This window comes from Trachinotus anak, unplaced genomic scaffold, assembly GCF_046630095.1.
Source record: "Trachinotus anak isolate AG129_WGS33_773 ecotype Australia unplaced genomic scaffold, CSIRO_AGI_Tana_v1 ptg000033l, whole genome shotgun sequence".
Classification (NCBI taxonomy): Eukaryota; Metazoa; Chordata; class Actinopteri; order Carangiformes; family Carangidae; genus Trachinotus; species Trachinotus anak.
In genome coordinates this window covers 4,582,346-4,605,436 of record NW_027273884.1, presented here as the reverse complement: position 1 = coordinate 4,605,436, position 23,091 = coordinate 4,582,346, and the positions used below count along the sequence as shown (strand labels likewise).

Genomic DNA, 23,091 nt, shown 5'->3' with positions numbered 1-23,091 from the left:
TGAAATGTTGCTGTTAATTTCAGCATAAACCACAACCAGCTCCCCATAAATTTCCTGTTATCATCCTTGCTTCAGACTTCCCTCACTGACCTCATACCCAGAGACTTCTCTATACTTACTTTAACACTGCATGAGAGCAGGCACATAACACAACAGCTTTCTCATCATCCGCAGACAACAGTTTCATACCTCACCCATCTGCAGTCACCTCAGTTTGTTCATTCCATCTAATCAGTTCAGCCAGCACTCATTACATAAAGCAGATAGGCACGGCAGGATTTTCTTGTTCTTCTTTGAAAATTCATAGCAATAGCCATTCATTCTAACTCTAAATAAAATATAAAAGAGTTTTTGATTTAAGTAGGTAAATTTAATCCCATCTGTTCCAAAGTGTAATTTAATCCCCTGTGCCATGATCTGCATCCACATTAAGTAGCATTGAAGGGTGGATAGTCTCTTGCTCCTATGGTCCCTGTGACTGCTATAGCTTATATATATCAGTCCATTAACATTGTAGCTAACAACACCTAAACTTGAGGTATTAGCATTAGCATTTTTATTACATTTTTGCATGTTCCATGTGTTACTCCTCTCTCCTCTTCCCCCAGTCCCATCCTCTGATTTAGATAAACGAGCCTCTTTCAGATTTACAGCACACCAGTGTGTAGACTTAACAAGCATGTCAAGGAAATAAGAACTCTTCACAGACAAATTTGACTGAACACATTTGATTTTAAAAAACCCAGCCGGTTGTGAAATTTTAAGAAGACCATGAATAAAGTTCAGTGGTTTTTCACCCAGCCCCCTGTTGTATTATAGACAGAGTAGTGACCTTTAACTCTCTCTAGGGATGTGCCATCTAAAACACAAACTAAAAAAAAAAACAAACAAAAAAAAACAAACAATAAATAAAATAAAATCAGGTGAGTTTTAAACCCTCATTGTTTCTCACATTTAAGTGTTGTTCAGTGAAATGTGCTGTTTTCACTACGGTCTCTTAGCAGCTTACTATCAGCTGTGCTGGGAAGTGACATCTGGTCTGGAGGATCATGCACATCTCTTATAGAAACCTTAGTGTGGTTTTGATTAGTTGTCATTCTCACTTTCTTTTGGGGTTTGGTAAATCCTCAGGTTAATTGTGGTCCATGTCTTCAGTATGCAAATTGAATTGATAGTGGGGGAACACCTGATGCATGGGCCTCAAAGCATGACACCACCAGAAGTCCTTCTGACCTCTATCTGCATGATTTTATGCACTGCACTGCTGCCACATGATTGGCTGATTGGAAAATTTCATGAATGAGCTGGTGTGGAGGTGTTCCTAACTAAGTATGTGGACAGGGTACACATTATCAGCAGCCAAACACATAGTAAAGCAACAAAACCCACACAAGGGAGAAGCAATAGCTGTTGTAACCTTGTTTATGTATGGTGTTTCCAGCCAGAGATACAATAAGCTAGGCCCTTGAGTTCAAATCGTTTTCATTCATTTCATTTGTTTCACAGTTGTGCACAATATCCAGGAGCAAATGCTATAAGTCATCTCCCCCTTTGCTGATCTCAACCACAGTCTTTCCTCGGGCGTGACCATTCTCCACCTTCTCTAAGGCCTGTGGAACCTGGGCAAAGCTGAAAGTTTCCTCCACCACAGCCTGGATCTGATGGAGAGGAGACAGAGGAAGGCTGAGCATGGGTCACACAAGCTTTGTTTCTGAACTTTTATGAATTATAGTATCAGTGAGGACAGCAGTAGCCAGCTTCTGCAATTCCCGCTAATGATGAAAATTATCTAAAGGCTTTTATGGCTGCATGTGAACTCTCCATCATGCCAAATTCTAGGCCAAGAATGGGGTCTATAAACAACAGACTGAAGCTGTCCCAACAACCTTCTTCTAGATGCTGCTTATTTATTTTTTGTTTGCATAGAGGTTAAGAGAACCCTCAGATGAAGTGCACAATATTTCATAATGTAGTCCAACAAGAGAAGCAATATTTAATTTGCTAAATCTCAAATGCATTTTTAAAGGCATGTGACCCACAGTCCTAATGATTTTGTGACCCATTTCAGTGGATTTCTTAGCCAATAATTTCTAAAACTCCCCAAGCTTTTTTTTTTTTTTAATTCATCATCACAGGCCAGTTAAAGAACAACGGTACCTGTCCTGCATCCACCATTTCCCTAATTTCATCCAGTGCAGGACCACTTGGTGCAAAGAATCCCCAACGGTAGTGAACTCCTTTAACAAGGTGCTGCAAGAAAATGCAATGAGAGAAAAGGCCAGTATTACTACGGCGATTTTAACTGTGTGCAGAGCAGAAACTTTATTTTTTGATGATGTTAACTTGACACTGCATAACAATAAGTGTCTTAATCTGTATCAGAGCAAGACGGCAAGGCATGTGGAGCTGACCACTTTAATGCAGAACATTTAAAATATACTCATCAGAAACGTCCTTTTCTCACCACTTGTTTTTCTTGCATACTTCACAGTAGCCTGCGTGACTTCACGATCTCAGTGCCCATAGTTCCTGTCATAAAAGACTTTTGTACTTTCCAGTGTAGTGGCAGAATTCTGATACACAAACTACTATAAAATTTGTTAGAAAATTGATGTCTCTCTGCCCATTTATGGACTAGCCGGTAGTTAGCAGAAGTCAGGCACTGACAAGATGGCAACTAAGGAGCAGCCTCAAAACCACACTTCAGGAACCTATGGGTGATGTCATGAATGCTACATCCATCTTTATACACAGTCTCTGTCTCTACCTCTGTTACTCTTGCACTGTAATTTAGCTTTAAGCATTCTTCCTTACATACTTTCATACTACACCACTGACAAAAGTTACATAGGCTCACTTTAAAAGCCAAACTGCTCTAAAGGAAATCAGTGCTCTTGCTTTTTAAATTTCCTCCAGATTTATGTTCTCCTTTGATGCATTTTAGGCTATCAAACTTTCATAAAATGAGTGTTACAGGAGTGTCTGACCATGTCTGACTATGCGAGTCGATGGGGGCGAACTGTATCAGACTTTTTTCAGGACAATGATGAGGGTTAGGCAGGGTTGCACATTATCGTCATTTTTGTTTGACTTATACAGTGGGGTTCAAGACTCTGACACCACTTAGACATGAAAGTGGAAAGTTGGTGTGTTTCACCCTGTGTGTGTGTGTGTGTGTGTGTGTGTAGGGATTTGTAATATAAAGGAGTTAGATTAAGTAAATACAAATTTCCTTCAGGCCTATTTAGAAATGAGGACACTGTGATAACCAAGCCAGCTGCCGGCGCTCTAGTTTAGTAGTACAGTGTGTGGGAGTGAGTGAACAAGGACACGAAAGACAGAGGTGCAGAGTATGTTTTTGCTTCCTGTCTACAAACCTACTTCTAGTATTCTTTTTGCTTAAGAGATGTCATCATGCTGCTGCAAATGTGTCTTTCTGTTAACTGCAGTGACGCAATATCAGCTCCATGAGAGAATCTCGAACCAACAACTTGTCATTTCTGACAGAAAAATCCAGTCATCAACACTGGAACAATGCACCAACAACTGAAAACAAAACACTTCTGCTGCATCACTCTGAATAATCAGTAGATTGTAGGTCTGATTGAATAGTGTGGGTGCTAATGAGAGAGAGGGCTGGTGTGAATGAGATCTTCCCTGTGGGAGCACACCTCTCCTAGTCTCACATATATTACATTGTTTGAAGTACAAGATGTGACCATGTTACAAAAATAAAAACATACAAAAAAATAATAATAAAATCAGCTGAGCCCTCCACCGTCCTGTAGAAGGAGTTCAAATGAATTTGTGCAGGGGGTATGTGGGCCACATGGCTGTTCATTCCATTCCTAAGGAAATAGAGAAAGAATATACTTTTCTAAGGTGCCATTAAAGCCACACACTACATGACACACTATCCTATCTGGTTACACTTTGCAAGAAGGAGGGGAAAAGGTTAAAAACCGACACAAGACGGAAAAGAAACCAGAAACTTTCTTTATGTACTGGAAGGGAAGTGAAGAAGCTGAATGCCTAGTGCAGCTGTATAACAATGCACATGCAAATGACAGTTAAGCTTTTATTTTCTAATCCAACATTTAACACAAGAAGAAAAAAAATGAAAAAGGGGAAGTTTCTCTGGGGCTGTCCCGGACCATTACAATCCTCTCTCTTCATTCTTTTTAAGTTTGAAGTTCATGAGTAATCTAAGTCCAGCTTTATTTGAAGGGGATGACAGAAGTTAGCAATGAGAAAGGCAGAAACAAATCTAACGTGTCATTAATTCTCTTTCAAATTTTAAGGATATTCTATATTGTCTTATTGTCAACCAATCTCACGGAAAGACCTAAACCAGCAATTGGCTCGCTTTTGGTTTCAACCAACTCTTGATCTCATATGACTGTATGTTCACCAGCTTGTCTCTAACTTTGTCACTTGTTTGGTGTGGGGCAGGGAGTGTACAGTGGGTTTAGTAGCCTTTTATCTGATAATGGCAGATGACAAAGATGGCAGTCAGATTATACTTTCCTGCAGATTTGTCACTGTTACCTTTTGCACATTACAGATCGTGATTTGATACACTTTTAATATAAAAATGAAACAGCTGAAAAAAAACCCCACTGCTTTTTGATCTTCAAAATCTAAAAAAAAAAAAAAAGAAGTAAACAAAGTTGTCTTATGTTGATGAATTCTGTTTCTTATTTTGCCTGACATGAGCCTGAACATGGGCCAGTTTAAGATTCTGTTATGAGCAAAGTGCATTGGAAGAACTTTCTGAAGTTTTCCACAGACTTCCACCACACTCTCTGTTTCAGGTAGAAAGTGTCAAGACATAGTTTCCATGTTATTTTGACAATGTAATGGAAAACATATGCACATCCTGCCACTTACTGGATAATACTGGTGTTGGTTCTGTCTACTAGACAGAACCTTCTTTTAGAACTATACACTAGTACTATACAGCTACAATAGCTATAGTTGTAATCCTAAATTACCTCAATTTAGTAAAAAAGGGACAAATATGTATCTGCAGGTGTAATCAATCATTGAACCATGAAGGAAGCAGGAGGTTGTTCATTTGCAAAAATACTTACCACTTGCAAACCACAATGACAAGTTTGAGTCAGTTCATGCGGTGGATTTTGCGGTGAACACTTGAGTGGAAAGAAGTGGTGATGATAATGTACAGATGTGACAAACACACTCATATACACACACACACCACAAATGCACTGCATGCAAGCTTTGCACTGCATGATGTTCACCACAGTGGGCAGTGCCAGGATGTCACTTAACATTGATTATACCGAGCCCCACAGAGTGTGGTGAACGGCGTTATATTTTTCCTGACTGGTCCAGACCTGCACCTGGATTAATGAAGGTATAGATCAGGAAAGATTTCTTCATCTCATTTATACTGCTGCTTGTTTACATGACAAACACTGTAGTCATAGTATCAGAAAGATATCATTTAATCTGCGGTAGTGGTGAAGGACAGTTTCCACCTTATTGGACAGGAAATGACTGAGAAATTTTTACATAGTTCCCCACATTGCAGAGCGCAGGCCAGCTGGTATTCACACCAGCTCACTGGTCTTTGTGACAAGCTAATGACGACTGAGTTATCTTGCCTATTCACGATGATTTCCACCTGCTTATTCATACCACAGTGTTATAACTGAGTCACATTCACTTAACTGCCAAAAACATCATTAACATCATTAATGCCATAGTTCCATACTGATCTATCATGTGAAAAAAAGTTTAAATAATGTTAAATCACCGCTGCTGTGAACATCAGAAGCTGCTGCCTTTAAAGGAACAGTTTTTGCCTGGATTGCAACAGTGGCTGCCAGCCCTATAACCACAAATGTTGTTGACTTATTGAGCAATGAACTCACACCAGTGTTGGAGTTTCCTCATCGGTCGATGTTCTTTCAAAATAATATGGCTCAAACAAACGTGTATTGCCAAATATACACATATACACATATACACATATATATATATATATATATATATATATATATATATATATATATATGTATATATATATGTGTGTATATATGTATGTATGTATGTGTATATATATATATATATATATATATATGTATATGTATATATATATATGTGTGTATATATGTATGTATGTATGTGTGTGTGTATATATATATATATATATATATATATATACATATATATATATACTGGAATCCCAACTGCGAGCCAGATCTTATCACAACGTCGCTGGTGTCGGTCCTAGCTAATGCTGACTTGGCTCAATGAGAGAAAATCCATGTAGCCACTGTTCTGAGTCTTGTGGAAAGCCCTTCTAGAAGAACAGAGGCTGTAGCAGCCAATTAATGCTAATGGCTTTGTAATTAGATGTTCTGCAATAACATATGGGTCCAAATCCAATATCCAAATACTTTATCTGGATGTCTCCAAAATTTTGGTCATGTATCATAGACGGTATAAATACAGGGCTCACATCTTCTGTGGGACAACCCTGCTGTGTCGGTGCAGTGGTCCCATTCAAATGAATGAGTGATGATGTCATAATGTTTGTTTTTGCAGTGAAATGGGCACAAACCAAAACTCTCAGTTAAAATGTAAGATAGCGTGCCTAACTACAAAAAGCAACAAGCAGTATTCATTCACCTTTGCATAATGCACAATATGATCAACATGTTGTATTTGGATCAGTTCAGGTCGTGTGGCACAAAACAGTGCAGTGGCGATTCATTCTGCAATAAATATGTACAGTAATAAATCAAACTGCATCTCTGTTACTTCACAATAATTACCTTGAGGGCCTTGGTGGCCACTGTCGCAGCAGTCTGCATCATACCATCAGCAATACCCAGCCTGTCAGTGTTCTGGAGGAAAGGCGTTACAAGAGTGACATACTTGGCGCCGCTCCATGGCTTGAGCAGATTCAGCGCCCAACGCTCCGTGTCCCCCCCAACATTATCTAGGATCAGGTCAAATCTTGAGGTGGAGAGGGGTAGGGTTTGGTGAAAACAACAGACACAAGCGAAGATACATAAGTGCACGGTGTCAGGGAATAAAAGAAAAGGTAAATGAGAGGGAAAACTTGTCGGCGTGCAAAGATGAGGACGTGTGGAAAGATGACAGAAAGGGAGAGAGATTGAGTCTGAATGTGATCGAAAATTAAAGGGCTCACTTTTCCAACACTAACGAACTGACTACAGCTAGAGGTCTGGGGTTGCCGTGGCAACTAGGGCCAAGTCATTAATACGTACACACACCGACTCCAATTAAATACCAACATGAATGGAAAATGACTGTAGATGTGTGCGTGTGTGTGTGTGTGTGTGTGTGTGTGTGTGTGGTTCTGCGTGTGATTCTCTCACTTCTCCAGCATACTGAGCGGTTCCTCAACAGGTCCAGCAGTGTAGTCCACGACCTGGTCCGCCCCTAGTGTTCTCACAAACTGCTCAGCATTCTGGGAGCAGGTAACAGTCACATGGGCTCCCCATGCCTTCAGCATCTGGACACAAATGATAGTTCTGTCCTCAGATATAAGCTTATCAATGCCAAAATCTCACAGTAATTTGTGTCATTTATGTTGGAAGTAGACAACAAATAAACAGTATATTCAGCAGCTGAATGTTACATCTGTCTAATGTGAGAAGCAGAATTCAAGTTACCAAGAAAGGTGCATCTGAAACCTGACAGGCCGAACTGAGATTGTAACAAAACCACGTATTTCATGATCAGTGGTCTTGCTTATTTTTACACACACTTAAAACATGCTACATAATAACATAAAAATATGCAATAAGCCGCTGGGCCACCATCATCCTTTTTATCCATACCTGTATAGCAAATGTTCCCACTCCCCCAGAGCCTCCAAGGATCAAAATCCTATGGGGAAGAATAAAAGCAGACGTGTAATAAATGTGTCAACAATGTGTTCCACACTACTGACGCACAGATTCTCCCTCATTAGGATTCAGTGCTGCAGTTTAAGGAGCGTTTCAGCTGCTGCCATAGAACCAGAGCACGTCATTACAGAGTGGGTTAACAGGGTCAATGCTTAGGAGGAGCACTGAGTGGAATAATTGACTAGATCAAAGACAATGAACTTCTTTTGGGGGGGATTAACAACAAGTGGAAAGTGTGTGTATGTATGTGTGTGTGTGTGTGCGTGTGTAGTGTTGGTCCACATTCCCTCACCGTTTCTTGGCACAGTTGTCCTTACCGAGCCCACCAGTGTTGACCAATGCTGACCAGGCAGTGGTTGCCACATATGGAATGGCTGCTGCCTCTGTGTGGCTCAGTGATTTTGGTTTGTGGGATACCTGAGCACAACACACATTTAGAATAATAGCATTTATAAGAGTAGTACAAGTACAAGTAGTGTTTTTTCATGTACATGCTGCAGCAGTAAGCAGAACATAAGAGGTGAGAAAAACCACATCAACAAAAGGAAACTGATTACACAGAACTGATACTGATGAAATCATTATATATTTCCACAAAGTCAAAAGCAAAACTATGAGAGCACTGAAAAAATGGCCGCAACACTAACAACAGTAGCTCAAAGTAACAATGTGTGAGTCCATCAGCTGAGAATTACCTCATTGGCACTAAGCACCACAAACTCAGCTAAGCTGCCCTGCTTCCATGGTGGGATCGCTGCCCAAACCTGGGGAGACACACAGCAACAAAACACTCATTACCTGCAATAAACAATTGTTTGTCAGCATTTCTATGTAGTAAGTTCATAACTGTTTAGCATGATGAGATCGTAAAGTAATGCATCAAATCTCTTCTCAAAAGTAGAACTTGTGTCACACACTAGTGTGTGGTGAGAAAAAGCAGATTATACATACTACATGAAGTGCTGAAACAGGCCTATATGTACACCATGGCCACTGACCACAATGTACAATCTAAATTATGTCTGATATGGAAACTAGGTGCAGGGTAAAATATGAATAATAATCATAAAGGACAGCTGAGGAGGACTGAACTGAAACTCATTCAAAGTTGGAATAAGAAAATACACAGGCTCACAAGCCTGCAGCTCATAATTGGTTTAAATCTGAATCAAAATTTTTTGTTCCATGTCTTGTTTTTTTAGTTAAGTAACACTCAAAAATGAACTAAGACTATCAACATAATGTAAAGAAATAACCAGTTACAAAATCAAATTGCAAGGTAAACCTATGTGGAGAAAAATAGTCACCTGTCCATGCAGGTTTGGCAGTATGTCAACAACTGCCTTATGCTGTGGTTAGATTTATTCAAGCTAATGTTAGCTCAGCATGAGGGTGGCGGTTGAAAATTGGTTCTAAGTGGCTAATGAGCCCAGCCCTGGAAAACATGTATGCAGCACACCCTGAATCACAGGTACACAGAGAGGGCCAGTCATGGTTTTTTTGAAAATGCACCGACCCACCGATGCAGCAGCCCACCATGATTTGCCCCAGTATACCCAATGGCCAGTCCAACTATGGAACAGGGGAAGGGGGGGACCAAAGAGTGCATTTCCTTTTTTCTTACAATAAGGGGGGACACCCCATCCCCAAAATCTTGAAACAATAATTTCCACAATAATTTAAGAAATTATTGAAACTTAACAAATTATTATGAAATTCTATGTTTTTATTTTTATTTTCATAATGACAGCTTTACAGGAATTCATTCTTTATTTCACTTGAGAATGTTTTTATTGTAAAAATACCGCTAACAATGGTGCTTCACTTTGATGCAGTATTATAATCTAAACTCATGACCCAGCCTAGCTAGTTAGCGTGCTAGGTCAGTAGCATTAGCAGCCCTGCTAGGCTAAATAAAGGGGGAGGTCTAGTTACTGTTACTCTGTGTTCTGTGTTTAGTAACAACTGCATTGAAAGAAAAACTGGAAAAATCTGCATTTTTGCTTGAGAATTTTATCTAAAGTCAATGAACTATAAAAAGCTGATTAAAATTGTTTAATAGTTTAAAATAGGCTTATTAACAAATTTCAGTCTTAACTCAGTTTTTAATTTTCTGTTGTGTGACTTAATGGTTAAATTGACAATGCATGCTTTTTTGTTAATATATTATGAATTAAAAATACTCCAAGTTAGGTAACAGCTAATAACAAGTGTTTAAGTACGACACCCTGCTTCAAACAGCAACCGGTGCAATACACAGCTTGCTGCTGGAGCCGTTTGTACCTCATCCTACAGGGTTGTTTTGGGCTGAGATATGGAGAAGATTCCTGTCATGTCATGTAGCTAAGCCAGGTTGAGCTGCAGTCCATAAGCCTGGTGGAAGGATCATTATGACAAAGCGTACACTGTGGCCAAGAATGGATGAACTAGGTCATCTAGTGCTCAGATACATTGTGGTTATGATGCTGACTTGTCATTAGCCAACAAAACACTCCCACACTTTGACACCACCAACTGCTAACACTGTTTCTGCAAAACACTGACTCTGACATCAGGATGTATTATTAGAAACCAAGATTCATCAGCACAGGACATGTGTTTTCACCATTTAACGATGTGTGTGAATGATTCCTTTCTAGCTTGTCTAATCTTTTGTATAATCAGTTCAGAACCATTTCCAAACTTAAACCGATTCCCTGTCTTTATCACTACTCGACTGGACTATTGTAATTCTTTGTATTTAGGCCTTCCCCAGTCTTCATGATATCACTTGCAATTGGTCGAAAATGCAGCTGCAAGGATCTTTACTGGTTCCCTATTCAGTGTAAAATATAATTTAAGACCTTGCTGATCACTGTTAAGGCTCCTATGTATGCCCCATGGTCACGCCTAAAACTAAAAGCTGACAGAACCTTTGCAACCTTGCTTCAAAATTATGGAACCAGTTGCCATTAGATATTAGATGTGCTCCCTCCATCTCTATTTTTAAATCTCAGCTAAAGACACATTTTCATTCACTCGCCCTTTCGGTTCACTAGCCTTACAGTCTGTTGTCATGTCATAATTGTGTGTTTGCTTCTTGTTTCTTTTTTGTTTTTGTTTGTATGTTTATATGTTTCTGTATAGAGTATATTGCTTTCCTATTGTTTTTACTTCATTTATATATTTGTTTTACTTCCTTTTATTTATATTAATGTCCTTTGTGCATCACTTTGGTCAGCTCAAGCTGTGTCTTAATGTGTTCTAGAAATAAACTTGACTTGACTTATCTGTCTTACCAACAAGGCGTTTTCACATACTGTACTATTATTATTATTATTATTAACTAGACGTGTCTGTTTATGGGACCCTGACTTCATACTTCACACTTACCTTATTCATACATGATGCACTGTGCAGGAAGAAGCAGTTTACACGAACATGGGGGTGCTTCCTGTATGTAAACTAAAGTGGCTACTGAGTGCATATGTACACATCTGCTTTTTGCTTCATTTACCTCATCCCTTTCGCTGAAGTACTTCACATCCAAGCCACACTCCATGATGACTCCAGACACATCTCTTCCCAAGATGAGAGGGAACTCGTTGCCTGACTGCTTGATATTCAGAGGGTCTCTCTTCATAGACAGTGTAGCTGCACCATAGCCGCCTGACAGAGAAAGAGTTCCTGATTATAGTCAAAGCTATAGTTCAGTCTAAAAGATGTCTTTTTTTCTCTTTCTTTTTTTTTTTTTTGGTAATTTGGTAATTTGGTGATTTGAAGAATCAAAAATGGTCCCTCTTTATACCGGTTAAAGTACCCCTCCACTCAAAAATGTTTGTTTTTTTTTAACTTATTTTTACTTCTCTTATATTTTGTGTTCAGTGATCAGTGATATATGTGCAGAGTTTGACACCAGAAGCCTGTTTACAGTTTCATCTTCAAGTTTCTTTGTGCTCATTTTAAATCTCAGTTTAACACATCGTCATAGGAGCATGATATTGCGACATAAGACGTATTTGGCTTTACTCACCTCTCATGCTGACGTCAAGTGGGTTTAGTCCTGCCGCAAACACTTTGACAATAACCTCATTGGGGTAGTTGATGACGGGGAAACTGGCGTTTTTAGTGAAGCGTAAAACATCATTGTTTCCATATTTATCAATAACCCAGGCTGGCATAACAGTTCTGCATCTGCTGGAGGTACTGAACAGTCTTGTCCGGCTGCTAGGCCTGGAAACTGATGTTGATTTACTAACATGAAACAACCTCCTGTTGTACACTAAAAGTCTGACAGAAGCCATCTTTAACCTCTTACAAGTGTAGAAATTGACAAATAAATTTGTACGACTGTAAATTAGCAATGCATTTTCTCCCTCCTGCAGACAGAACGATTCAGACCGCACAGTTACTATGCTACATTAAAGTGAACCACTCTTTAAAGTTCGTCCTCTTAAATAAACATATCTGACCGTTTAGATAGATGCAATAATTATGAATAACTCCATAATCATTTCAAAACAACGTCCTCTTCCGTGACATGTCTCTTCCCCGACCGGCGTCTTGGTCAAGCGCTCAGCGCATCCACCAATCAGAGCGCGGTTTCCTCAGCAGCTGTCCAATCACAGAAAGCGTTGTTAGACGTTGCTTATCGAAACAAACATGGCAGCCTGCTGTTGCACACTGTGATGCACACTGTGTGAAGGTTGTTTTTAATTTGAGAGGTTGTCACAGAAATACTGACATCATGCTCAGCCTGACAATAAGGGAGGTGAGTACGAGTGTTCATCACTTCTCTGACCTTAGTTCTGCTTGTTTGTCATTTGTCGTTTGTGTTGCATTTTAGCTAAGCATTGGGTCAGGTTAGATAATAGCCATATAAAAGGATAAGCAATACTTTTGCTACTTAATAGGCAATAGCTAAAATATACTGTCAAGCAACAGTGCAGACGTCTTGTGTAGTTGTGCTGTTTTCTTTAGAATTACACAATTGTGTGCATGTAGTAGATAATATTGTTAACAAAGACAGCCACTTAACTGCTTAACTATCTTACTTGAAAACTTTCATTTGTCGTTGGCCGTTTTTTTTTTTTGAAATCTTTACCTGTGAATTTGCAATTAACTGTAAAATAAACGGAAAACGTACGACTTTTCATTGAAATGTAGTTGTAGCATAACATAGTAACATAGTACAGTAATAGGGTTTTTATAAGTGTAAATAATAAAAATAATATTGGTTGAACCCATTGAGCTGCTTCAGATTTAGGGTCCTGGTATTGTACATGCTGCCTCTTGACACTTGAATAGAACAGAGCCAATGTTAATGTTATTAGTAACACCTTTGCTGTTCTATTAGTGGAAATGTCTGCTTTGGAAAAGGCCTTTTGAGCAAAAGAACTGAGTTACATTCCACTACTGGTGTTCGATCATTATTCTCCAGGTGTCTTTGGCACTCAGGGAGGGAAGGATCTCCCCAACAGAGCTTTGTAGGAAGTGTTTGAATCATATAAAGAAAAACCAGCATCTTAACGCTTACATCACTGTGACGGAGGAGCTGGCACTGAAGCAGGCTCAAGAGGCAGAAACCAGACTGCTGCAAGGTGTGGACACACAAGTGTTTATTTGTATCTGTTCTGTATGGCGGCAAGAGTGTTAGCGTTTGGCCTTTTCTTCAGGTGCCCCCAAAGGTCCTCTGGATGGAATCCCATTTGCAGTCAAGGATAACTTCTGCACAGAGAACATCAAGACCACATGTGCTTCCAGGATGCTCAGAGGTTTGTCTTCACCTCAGTAGAAGGTTCTGTGTCTCATATTTTCCAGTTTATGTCAATCCAGCAATGATAACCTGTCAATATTTTTGCTTTAGATTACACTCCACCATACACTGCTACAGTGGTCCAAAAGCTCATGGACCAAGGGGCAGTTTTGGTGGGGAAGACCAACATGGATGAGTTTGCTATGGGGTAAGTCCATAGTTACCAGCTTTAGAGTAGTAATATCTCTCTACTAACAGCTAGTTAGTTCAAGTTTCTTTTCTAAATTTCTTGATGGTACATGTTATAGATTTGTGGTTGTCACTGTATATATGATTTATTATTTATTTGTAACACAGTTCAGGAAGCACTGATGGGGCTTTTGGTCCAGTAAGGAACCCCTGGAGCTATGCTGCTCCCTACAGAGAGCGGACAGGGGCAGAGCCAGATTCTGACTGGGTCATCACTGGAGGGAGCTCAGGAGGAAGTGCAGCAGCTGTGGCCTCACTCACAAGCTACCTGTGAGGGGAAACGTACACATCACATTCACTGGTTCAGGAAAAGATTTGATCCAAAACGGTGTTTCCAAATGAAAACTCACTGTTACGGTGATTACTCGGTAGGGCTTTGGGTTCAGACACTGGTGGTTCTACTCGTAACCCAGGAGCACTGTGTGGTGTGGTGGCCCTGAAGCCGACCTATGGTCTGCTGTCCAGACATGGTCTCATCCCGCTGGTCAACTCCATGGACGTCCCCGGCATCATGACCCGCAGCGTCAGTGATGCAGCCATCGTCTTAGGTAGGAAACTTTTCTTTCAAAATTATTTTTATTGAATTTTCCTTGGATGCATGTTTATATCACCTGTCAGGGCACACAGGATTTAATCCAATACATCCATAAAATAGGTAAGTACAAAAGTAATAATAATACCAAAATTATATAGAATCAAAATATACCGAAACAAAGCAAGTAGAATATAATATGAAAAATAACCATATATGAGAAAAACAGAAAAAAATGAAATAAAACCGAGACAGAAAAAAAAAGGACAATAAGACACACATACAAACAGGAAGACAGGAAGGGACAACATAAAGAGGAGGGGAAGGATTGGGAGTTGGGGTTCCAGTTGCGCATTGTATTAATTATCCTCAGCCAGGGTACATGAAGTTATTATGGGTCAGCTGGAAGTTTATCACCCAAGTTTATCACCCTAATTGAAGCCCATCTAAGTGCTTTACAAATTCAATAAAGTCATCCCATGTCTTATGAAAGTTCTGAAGAGCACCATTAACAGTATACCTGATCTTTTCTAACTTGAGATTACACATGATACTCTTGATGAGATGTGTGTGGGTGGGCGGAGCAGCATTCTTCCAATTCAGCAAAATCAACCGCCACGCTAGTACGGAGGAGAATGCCATAGCCTTGCGTTGACAGGAGGTCGTAGATATGTTTTCTGAGGTTACACCAAAAATGGCCATAAGGGGGCAGGAAGTAACAGGTTTTTAAAATATTTTAGAGAATAAATCAAAGAAAGAGGACCAGAATCGATCTAATTCAGGGCAACCCCAGAACATATGATATAAAGTCGCAGGTGGGTAAATTTTTGTCAGCGCAGTCTTACAATAATGTAGGCAGTGCAATACCTTGAACTGGATAAGACTGTGACGTGTACATATGGATGAGGAGTGTACACGATCCAAGGCTGCGTCCCAAATGTCATCCAAGATGTCAAAGCCAAGCTCCTCTTCCCAGTGCTGTTTTATAATAGTTAAAGAGGGCATATTAATCAAAATTATGCATTCATAAACTTTGCCCAGCCTCCCCCTTTGAGAGTGTAAAAGCGTGTTAATAATATGATCAAGATGGATTTTAGGTGGGAGAGAGGGAAAATCTGGGAACTTCTTCTTGATAAAGTCCCTCACCTGCAAAAACTGGAAAAAAAGGAGACCAGGGCAGATCAAATTTTTCTTGGAGTTGTGTGAAATTGGCGAAGATACCATCTATGTACAAATGCTCCAGTTTTTGGATGCCCTTGGCATGCCAGATTTTAAAAACAGAGGAATAGCTAGAGGGGGGGAATAAGGGGTTGAAAGAGAGCGGGGAGAAGAGAGAGATGCTCTGAAGTTTAAATTGTTTCAGAATTCTTAAAGAGTGCCACACAACAACATTATGTTTAGGGATTGAAATTGGGAGCGGGAGCGATGCCCCTAAGAGAGCAGAGAGGGAGGGCAAAGGGAGGCCTCGATATTGACCCATTCAGCACAGTTTACACTGTCAGAAGATAAAAGCCAGAAAGACATGTTGGTCAGGTTCGACACCCAGTAGTATAGTTGGAAATTAGGGGCAGAAAGGCCCCCAAGCCGCTTAGGTCTCTCAAGGAACTCTTAACGTATGCGTGCATGCATTACCCCCCCAGATAAAGTCAGAAATTAGTAGTTGTAAAGTTTTAAAGAATGAGCGAGTAATAAAAATGGGGAGACATTGAAATAAATAAAGAAATTTAGGGAGAATGTTCATCTTCACTGAATTAAGTTTGCCAATCAAAGAAAGAGGAAGGACTGCCCATCGCGCAAAGTCAACTTTACAGCGCTCAAGAAGAGGAGCAAAAATTAGCTTTTATGCAATTAAGTTTGGCCCCGAAAGTGCTGAGCAGAGATAAGACGTGAGGGAGACTGGTATCAGGGTTAGAGAGAAAAAGAAGGAGGTCATCCGCATAGAGGGAAACCTTATGCGTCTGACCGCCCCTATCATCCTGTCTCAAAGCTATGGAAAGAGGCTCAATAGTGATCGAAAACAAGAGGGGACTTAAAGGACATCCCTGTCTTTGGCCTCTAACTAGATGGAAATGGTCGGACAATTGATAATTAGTAAGTACAGAAGCCATGGGTGACGCATATAAAAGCCTGATCCAAGAAATGAAATTTTGACCGAAACCGAACCTCTCTAGAGCAAAGAAAAGGCAATCCCATTCGATGCGGTCAAAAGCCTTTTCCGCGTCTAACGAAATTACAGCCTCAGCACCCGAATGTTGGGAAAGAGTATGCAAGATATTGAGCAGTCGTCGTACATTATAGAATGACTGCGTACAAGGGCGTAGGTTTGCATATGGACAGTTGGGACATGTCCCTACCGATATTTTGGGATGACAGACTTGTCCCTACAGATCTTAAAGTAAATACAGATCACGTGTTAATAAACAATTTGATTGACAGCGATAAAAAGTCCTTTTTATCTTGGAAGGGTTGTTGTCCCTATCAATGTTGGGACAAAACCTGTGCCTTTGACTGCGTACCATGGATGAAACCGGTTTGATCATTAGAAATGATGGAGGGGAGAATTATCGGCAAACGGAGACCTAGGGCTTTGACTAGAATCTTAAAATTCTGATTAAGGGGACTTATAGGTCGAAAAGAAGAGCAGCACTAGGGATCGTTGTCCTTTTTCAAGAGGAGTGAAATGGTGGTTTCAAATGGTTATTTGTTTGAAAGGATTCAGTGTACATCGCATGCAAAAGGGGCAGTAATTTGTCTGAAATTTTTTTATAAAAATTGGCTGGAAAGCCGTCCAGCCCTGCAGCCTTCCCGCTTTGCATTGAAGGAATAGATTTTTTTTTATAAATTCGGGGGTGATAGTTTCTTCAAGTAACAGAACATCCTCAGGGCTTACTTTGGGACTGTTCAAATTACTGAAAAAATCAACAAACTGGTTTTTAGTTAAGCTGAGAGTCAGAAGTATAAAGACTTGAACAAAATTTTTTGAACTCATCATTGATGAGCTTGTGATCAGAAGTGATAGAGCTGGAGACAGTTTTTATAGAAGGAATAGTGTGAGAGGCAGCTTTTTGGCGAAGCTGGTGGGCTAAAAGTCCAGTAGGTCTATCCCCGTCTTCATATAGTTTTTGGCGGGATTTAAGTAGTGATTCCTCTGCGCGCTGAGTTGTGAAGAGGTCCAACTCTGTTTGAAAAGCGATTCTATCTTTAAGGAGCTCGGGAGTAGGGTTTACTGCATATTGCTGATCTAGACGGAGAATGGAAGAAGTGAGATCAGAGATTCTACTTTTGCGAAGCTAATTTACATGGGATGTATAAGAAATTATCTGTCCCCGCTTAGGTAGGAAACTTTTGATCTGTCATTGGCTGGATGTAGGCAGTCTAGGCTAGTGTTGTACATCCATAGCTGAGCGTCATCTGGGCCAACCTAAAACCTTTTCCTGCTCTTCATGAGTATGGTCATTCTACATTTTCAGCCCTGTCTTTCTAAAAATGGCTTTGAAATTAACAGGACTCACCTGGTTACCTAAAGAGTAAGGGATAAAATTGTAAATTTTATGATGCACATCATTTGTTTCAATCCACAGACCAATTTATTTTGATCAAATTCATTGAGTCCAGTGTTTCAAAGTGCTTGCTCGTGCATACATTGGTACCAACTGATGGACTGTAAATGTTTATTGTTGAGGGTGAAATAGATCAGAAATTAACTGTTTGCTCTACAGCATTTGTGGTGGAGCTAATTTAAAAAAAAAAAAAGTAGCTCTAATTCAACAAAATATTTCCAAACCCGGCAGTCTTATATAAAGGTTACTATCTGTTGTGGGATGTTTGTTGCTTCTAATTCACTTCTTTTTTATGCTGTTTAACATGTTTGTTTATTACATGTATGCTTGCCCAAATACCACAATGAATACTGACACTGCAGTTTTTATCAATCGTTTTGATGCAACTCAACTTTTTTACCAGTGTTTTAAGACTTAGAGACCAAATGTCTTGATATTTTGCTAAAACTTAGTTTAGAGAAAAAGAACTGCAAAAAAATGTAATGCAGAGTAAAACACTGTACAGACACAACAGTGCAATCTAACTTATTTATTATTAGTACAATGTAATTAATTGAGGAAAGAAAAATAATAAACATGGAACTATGCATTAGAAAATAGACAAAGAAAAATAAACTGTAATCAAAATTAGAACATAGCACCAACTATGGTATAGTAAAGTACTATAGTTGTGTGTGTATATGTGTGTGTATACCTGTATAAATCAAAAATTACTATAAAGTGTAAAATATGAAAACCCTCAAGGGGCATCCAGTCTCTCATCTATATTAGGCCACATCATTGTGTCTTCACCACACCTGATGTCCTCCTCTCTGAGACACATAGACACAGAGAATCTTTTGGCATGCTGCACCCAGGCCCGACAAGCCTCAGCTGTGATGTCCCCACAGCCAGCAACAGATTTCAGTAGACACCTTCTGGTACCTATTCACTCCTCCGCCTCTACCCCTGCCCCCTCCTTGTCCTCTGCGTGTTCCTGTTCTTCTTGGCATACCACACATCCAGACACCAGGCCTCCTCACAAAGTCTGTGGTTCCTGTACCTGCATGACACGTGCATCCTGCAACACTGTCAACACTGTGCACTTGATGAAACCTGCACTTCCATATGTGCTTGTGTGTACTTACTGCAGTGCAGTCAGTGTACAAAACAGACCTTGCTCTTTCACACTTATTTCTAGAAAATGTGTAGTGATTTGATTAAAAACACTAATGCAATGCAGGGCGGGATCAAGGTGAGCGAGAGGTCTCTAATCCTGACTGACGACACACAGATTGTTTTCATGAGTTGTTAGAGTCAGGGGACACTATGTGGACACAGTGGCAGTTTGTACAAACGCAATGAGAAATTTTCCTGTGTGTGGGGAAACACTGAACTGTTTTGAGAACTGCATTACAAATGGTGAGAATGACTTTTGTGATGTGTGCATTGCATCAAAGCGACCAGGAAAAACTGTGAAGGTACACTGTGCATGACATGGAGCAATGTTTGTCATCTTGTAAGTAAAAATCACGCAGGTGCCACAATTCACAAGCACTGATTTTGCACTATTCCAGTGATTAACAGTTGACAGCAGTAATACCCCAACATAGGTGTGCACCAACAAAGGCAAGCAAGCAAACATGAATGTAATCAAAGCACAATTTAAAATATCAAAAAATTCGCTCTGCAAATCTTTCATGAGGAAGAAAATACACTCAATATCTCTCAGATACATAACATGAAAACACTGGAAATAAAAGTAACTTTTGTTTGCATACAAGAAATCTCCACAGTCAGTATGGCTGTTCCATGTTGCTGTGCATTTAACGTGCCTCCTTCGATCCCTCTCTGGGATTTTATTGAAATGTTACACAGGTATCCTCCAAGGCCTTGATACTAGAGACTCAACAACAATTCCTACCCCTGCATCTTTGACGGAGCTACCTGAAGACTTTGATGTCAAGAACATCTGCATAGGTATCCCTAAGGTGAGATTAGCTCTCTGTTAAAGTCAGCATCTCTCATCTGCATTATCTTAGCATCACTGACACCATATTTTCCTCACACACAATAGTCAAAGCTGACAGTGATATACAAACATGAATTTAAATGTTAGATGTTGACAACTTTGGTTTCGTTCTAAATATTAAAGGGAAGGGAAGGAGGGAACTGCAATTGCAATCCACAGGCTATAACGTAAGAAGTAAAAGACTGATTTAGAAGGACTTGGATAATAGAAGTCCACAACCACATGGATAAGAGTCCGCTCAGTCTGTTTAGTTACAGAAGAAATGGTGACTAGAGGGCGCTTCGCACTGACAAGTGGATCATATGATTTTTTTTTTTTTTAAGAGGACAACATTGACTGTGTCATCGTCAATGCTGTTGTGTTATCAACTGTTTTGTTGAAAAAAAAACCAACACATCGATCGTAAATGTGAAATGCTCACACTGTCGAACCCTGACAGATGGTTCAATTTACTGTACTCCAAATTTGTGCATCTTGGCGGCAGTATTACCAAGACTAATTCATGGCGCAATACATGACTGTATCTAAAACATTTAAAGATCATTCAAACTTTCTATCAGATCTAAATGAACACAAAAACGGACATTTCCTGAAGCTCCATGTCTTTCCTGTGTTGTGATGTATATCAGGAGTACCACGCCCCGGGCCTGTCTGAGGAGACTCTCGCTCAGTGGAGTCGTGTTGCTGACATGTTTGAGAGAGCAGGGGCAAGGGTGGAGCAAGTATCCCTCCCCCATACACAATACTCCATTGTGTGCTACCACGTCCTGTGCTGCGCTGAAGTGGCGTCTAACATGGCCCGTTTTGACGGCCTCGAATACGGTACGAACCAGTCGACAACATGTAAAGTTCGTGGTGTGGAGCTTTTTACAGCAGATGCCACACTAAACACGTTAGATTATACTCAATCATATGTGTTGCCAACGTGTCACAAGGTGGTGATGAAGGTCATGGTATTGTTCTCTGTCCCTCTTCTGTCAGGCCACCGCAGCGAAGTGAACAGCTCAACAGAGGCCATGTACGCTTCAACCCGACATGAGGGCTTCAATGACGTAGTGAGAGGGAGGATTCTGTCTGGAAACTACTTCCTGCTTAAACAGTAAGAGAGCAGACCAAACCTTCTCACACCATTTTACCCCAGTTCCCCTGAGCTCAAACCAGTCTATAGCTGTCAGCGTGTCACTTTACAGTCACCAGTGCTGTAAAGAGAAGCTGATGGAGCTGGAATGTTTCCCAGGATTCACTGATTGACATGATCGCCCTCATTTTGCCAGAAACTACCAGCACTACTTTGTGAAGGCCCAGAGGGTTCGCCGGCTGATAGCGGACGATTTCAGACATGTGTTCAGCTCAGGTGTTGACGTGCTGCTGACGCCCACCACTCTGACTGATGCAGCCCGTTACTCTGACTTCAAACAGGAAGACAACCGAACACGCAGTGTGCAGGAAGACGTCTTCACCCAGCCTGTCAACATGGCAGGTACAGAGAGGGAAAAGGGAGGCCTTCAGGCAGAACTGGTGGCATCACTCATGCATGTAAAGGAAGTGTAGGAGGATTCATGAACTGTAACTATATTCTGCATGCATGAATACAGCACACATACTTATTATGTACACCTGCACACAGAACTGAAAAACTTTAACTTCAGTATAGTTAATGCTTCCTCTGACATCCCATCCTGTAACAAAGGCACATGGCATCATACGTGTTCTAGTGAAGTCATAAAGGGATATGAGGATTTGTGAGCAAAGCTATTCTCTTTTTACTTTGTTAATCTCTGAAGGCAAAAATCATAACCTTTAACCAACACATAATTTCAGATCAGATTAAGGTGGACTTCAGATTTAAATGAGTGTTTAATTCAGTTAAACTTTCTCCTGCTTCGATCTCACCTTAAGATCCAAATCATCATCTTTCCATATTCAGTCTTTCAACTCCTTTTTTCTTTACCTCAGGTCTCCCTGCTGTTTCATTGCCAACCGCATTATCAAGACGAGGCCTTCCCATTGGTTTACAGCTCATAGGCCATGCCGTCCAAGACAGGAAGATGCTCAGCGTTGCCCACTGGATTGAGCAGAGGGTTGGGTTTCCCTCCATCAGTGACTATGGAGACTGTAGCAAGAGCAGGGATAACACAAGAGTGGTGGAAAGGGAGCAGACTTCAGCTGTGTGAAGACAAGTGTGGACACACCAACTGTTGCCGTAAAGTCACTATTTACAGGCACACATAAAAGGTTTAGCCGTTATGGACATTGTTTACTTGTAAAATGCCTTTTCGGGATTTCTTCAGTGGAGTAATTTCCATCAATCACGTGCTACAATAGCTTGAAGTTTTCTTGGTGGACTGAAAATAATTACAGCATGTGAAAACCTCTTAATTGTACAAAATGTATCATACTCTGCTTTTTAACCTGTTAAATGCTGCTGTAATTATTGTCTGAAGGTATAATAAATGCAAGTTGGGTGATTTACTTTGACAGTGGTACCTGTTATTTGTCCACAGATGCATGTACTGATTAGATTGACTTGTCATAGATAGATAGATATATCTATTGAAAGATGAACTACCATGATATTTTATACATTCCTGATGCCCAGAGGATGAAACCCAGAGACTTTTCAGCTCTACCTACTCCTCTTATGATGAACATTATACCTGCTAAACATCAGCATATTAACATGTGGATGTTAGTGTTCATCTTAAAGCACCACGGTGTTGAAACAGTGTTGAGCAGTTAGCTGGTTTTATATTAGATGCGCAAAAGATTTGAAGTAGAGATACATTTCTGCATTATTTCTTATGCTTGTCAAAAAAATATAATTGTACTTTAAAAAAATAAAATATTTGAGATTTTCTTTATATTTAAACATTTTTGATCAGATTCACTTGATATTTTATGACATTTCCAGATTTGGGTTGTAAAGAGGTAGGCTAATCTCACATGCTAAGACACACACCATTTGACATTGTCAGACCCTGTCCCAAATTTCTCTCTCCAGCCCTTACAGGTTGACAAATTGTGCAGACATTTTGAACATTAAAAGGATATTTCTGCAAGTATGTGTCTAAGAAGAAATCCATTGGTCCTTTTCA

General features: G+C 40.1%; 2 protein-coding genes across 2 annotated transcripts; one reads left to right on the top strand and one right to left on the bottom strand.

Annotated features, from left to right (window-relative positions):
* Positions 1-1,404: 1,404 nt before the first annotated feature.
* rtn4ip1 (reticulon 4 interacting protein 1) lies at positions 1,405-12,343 on the bottom strand. Its single transcript, XM_071471302.1, has 9 exons — positions 11,923-12,343; positions 11,407-11,558; positions 8,606-8,674; positions 8,203-8,327; positions 7,842-7,890; positions 7,377-7,513; positions 6,807-6,990; positions 2,158-2,250; positions 1,405-1,658 (listed from the first exon to the last, which is right to left on the bottom strand). Exons 1-9 carry the CDS (start codon positions 12,191-12,193, stop codon positions 1,533-1,535), a joined length of 1,206 nt encoding a protein of 401 aa, XP_071327403.1. The 5' UTR covers positions 12,194-12,343; the 3' UTR covers positions 1,405-1,532.
* Positions 12,344-12,429: 86 nt separating this feature from the next.
* qrsl1 (glutaminyl-tRNA amidotransferase subunit QRSL1) lies at positions 12,430-22,474 on the top strand. Its single transcript, XM_071471301.1, has 11 exons — positions 12,430-12,660; positions 13,330-13,489; positions 13,565-13,663; positions 13,756-13,852; positions 14,002-14,163; positions 14,266-14,441; positions 19,843-19,955; positions 20,626-20,818; positions 20,978-21,095; positions 21,271-21,476; positions 21,953-22,474. Exons 1-11 carry the CDS (start codon positions 12,430-12,432, stop codon positions 22,168-22,170), a joined length of 1,773 nt encoding a protein of 590 aa, XP_071327402.1. The 3' UTR covers positions 22,171-22,474.
* The last annotated feature ends 617 nt before the right edge of the window (positions 22,475-23,091 follow it).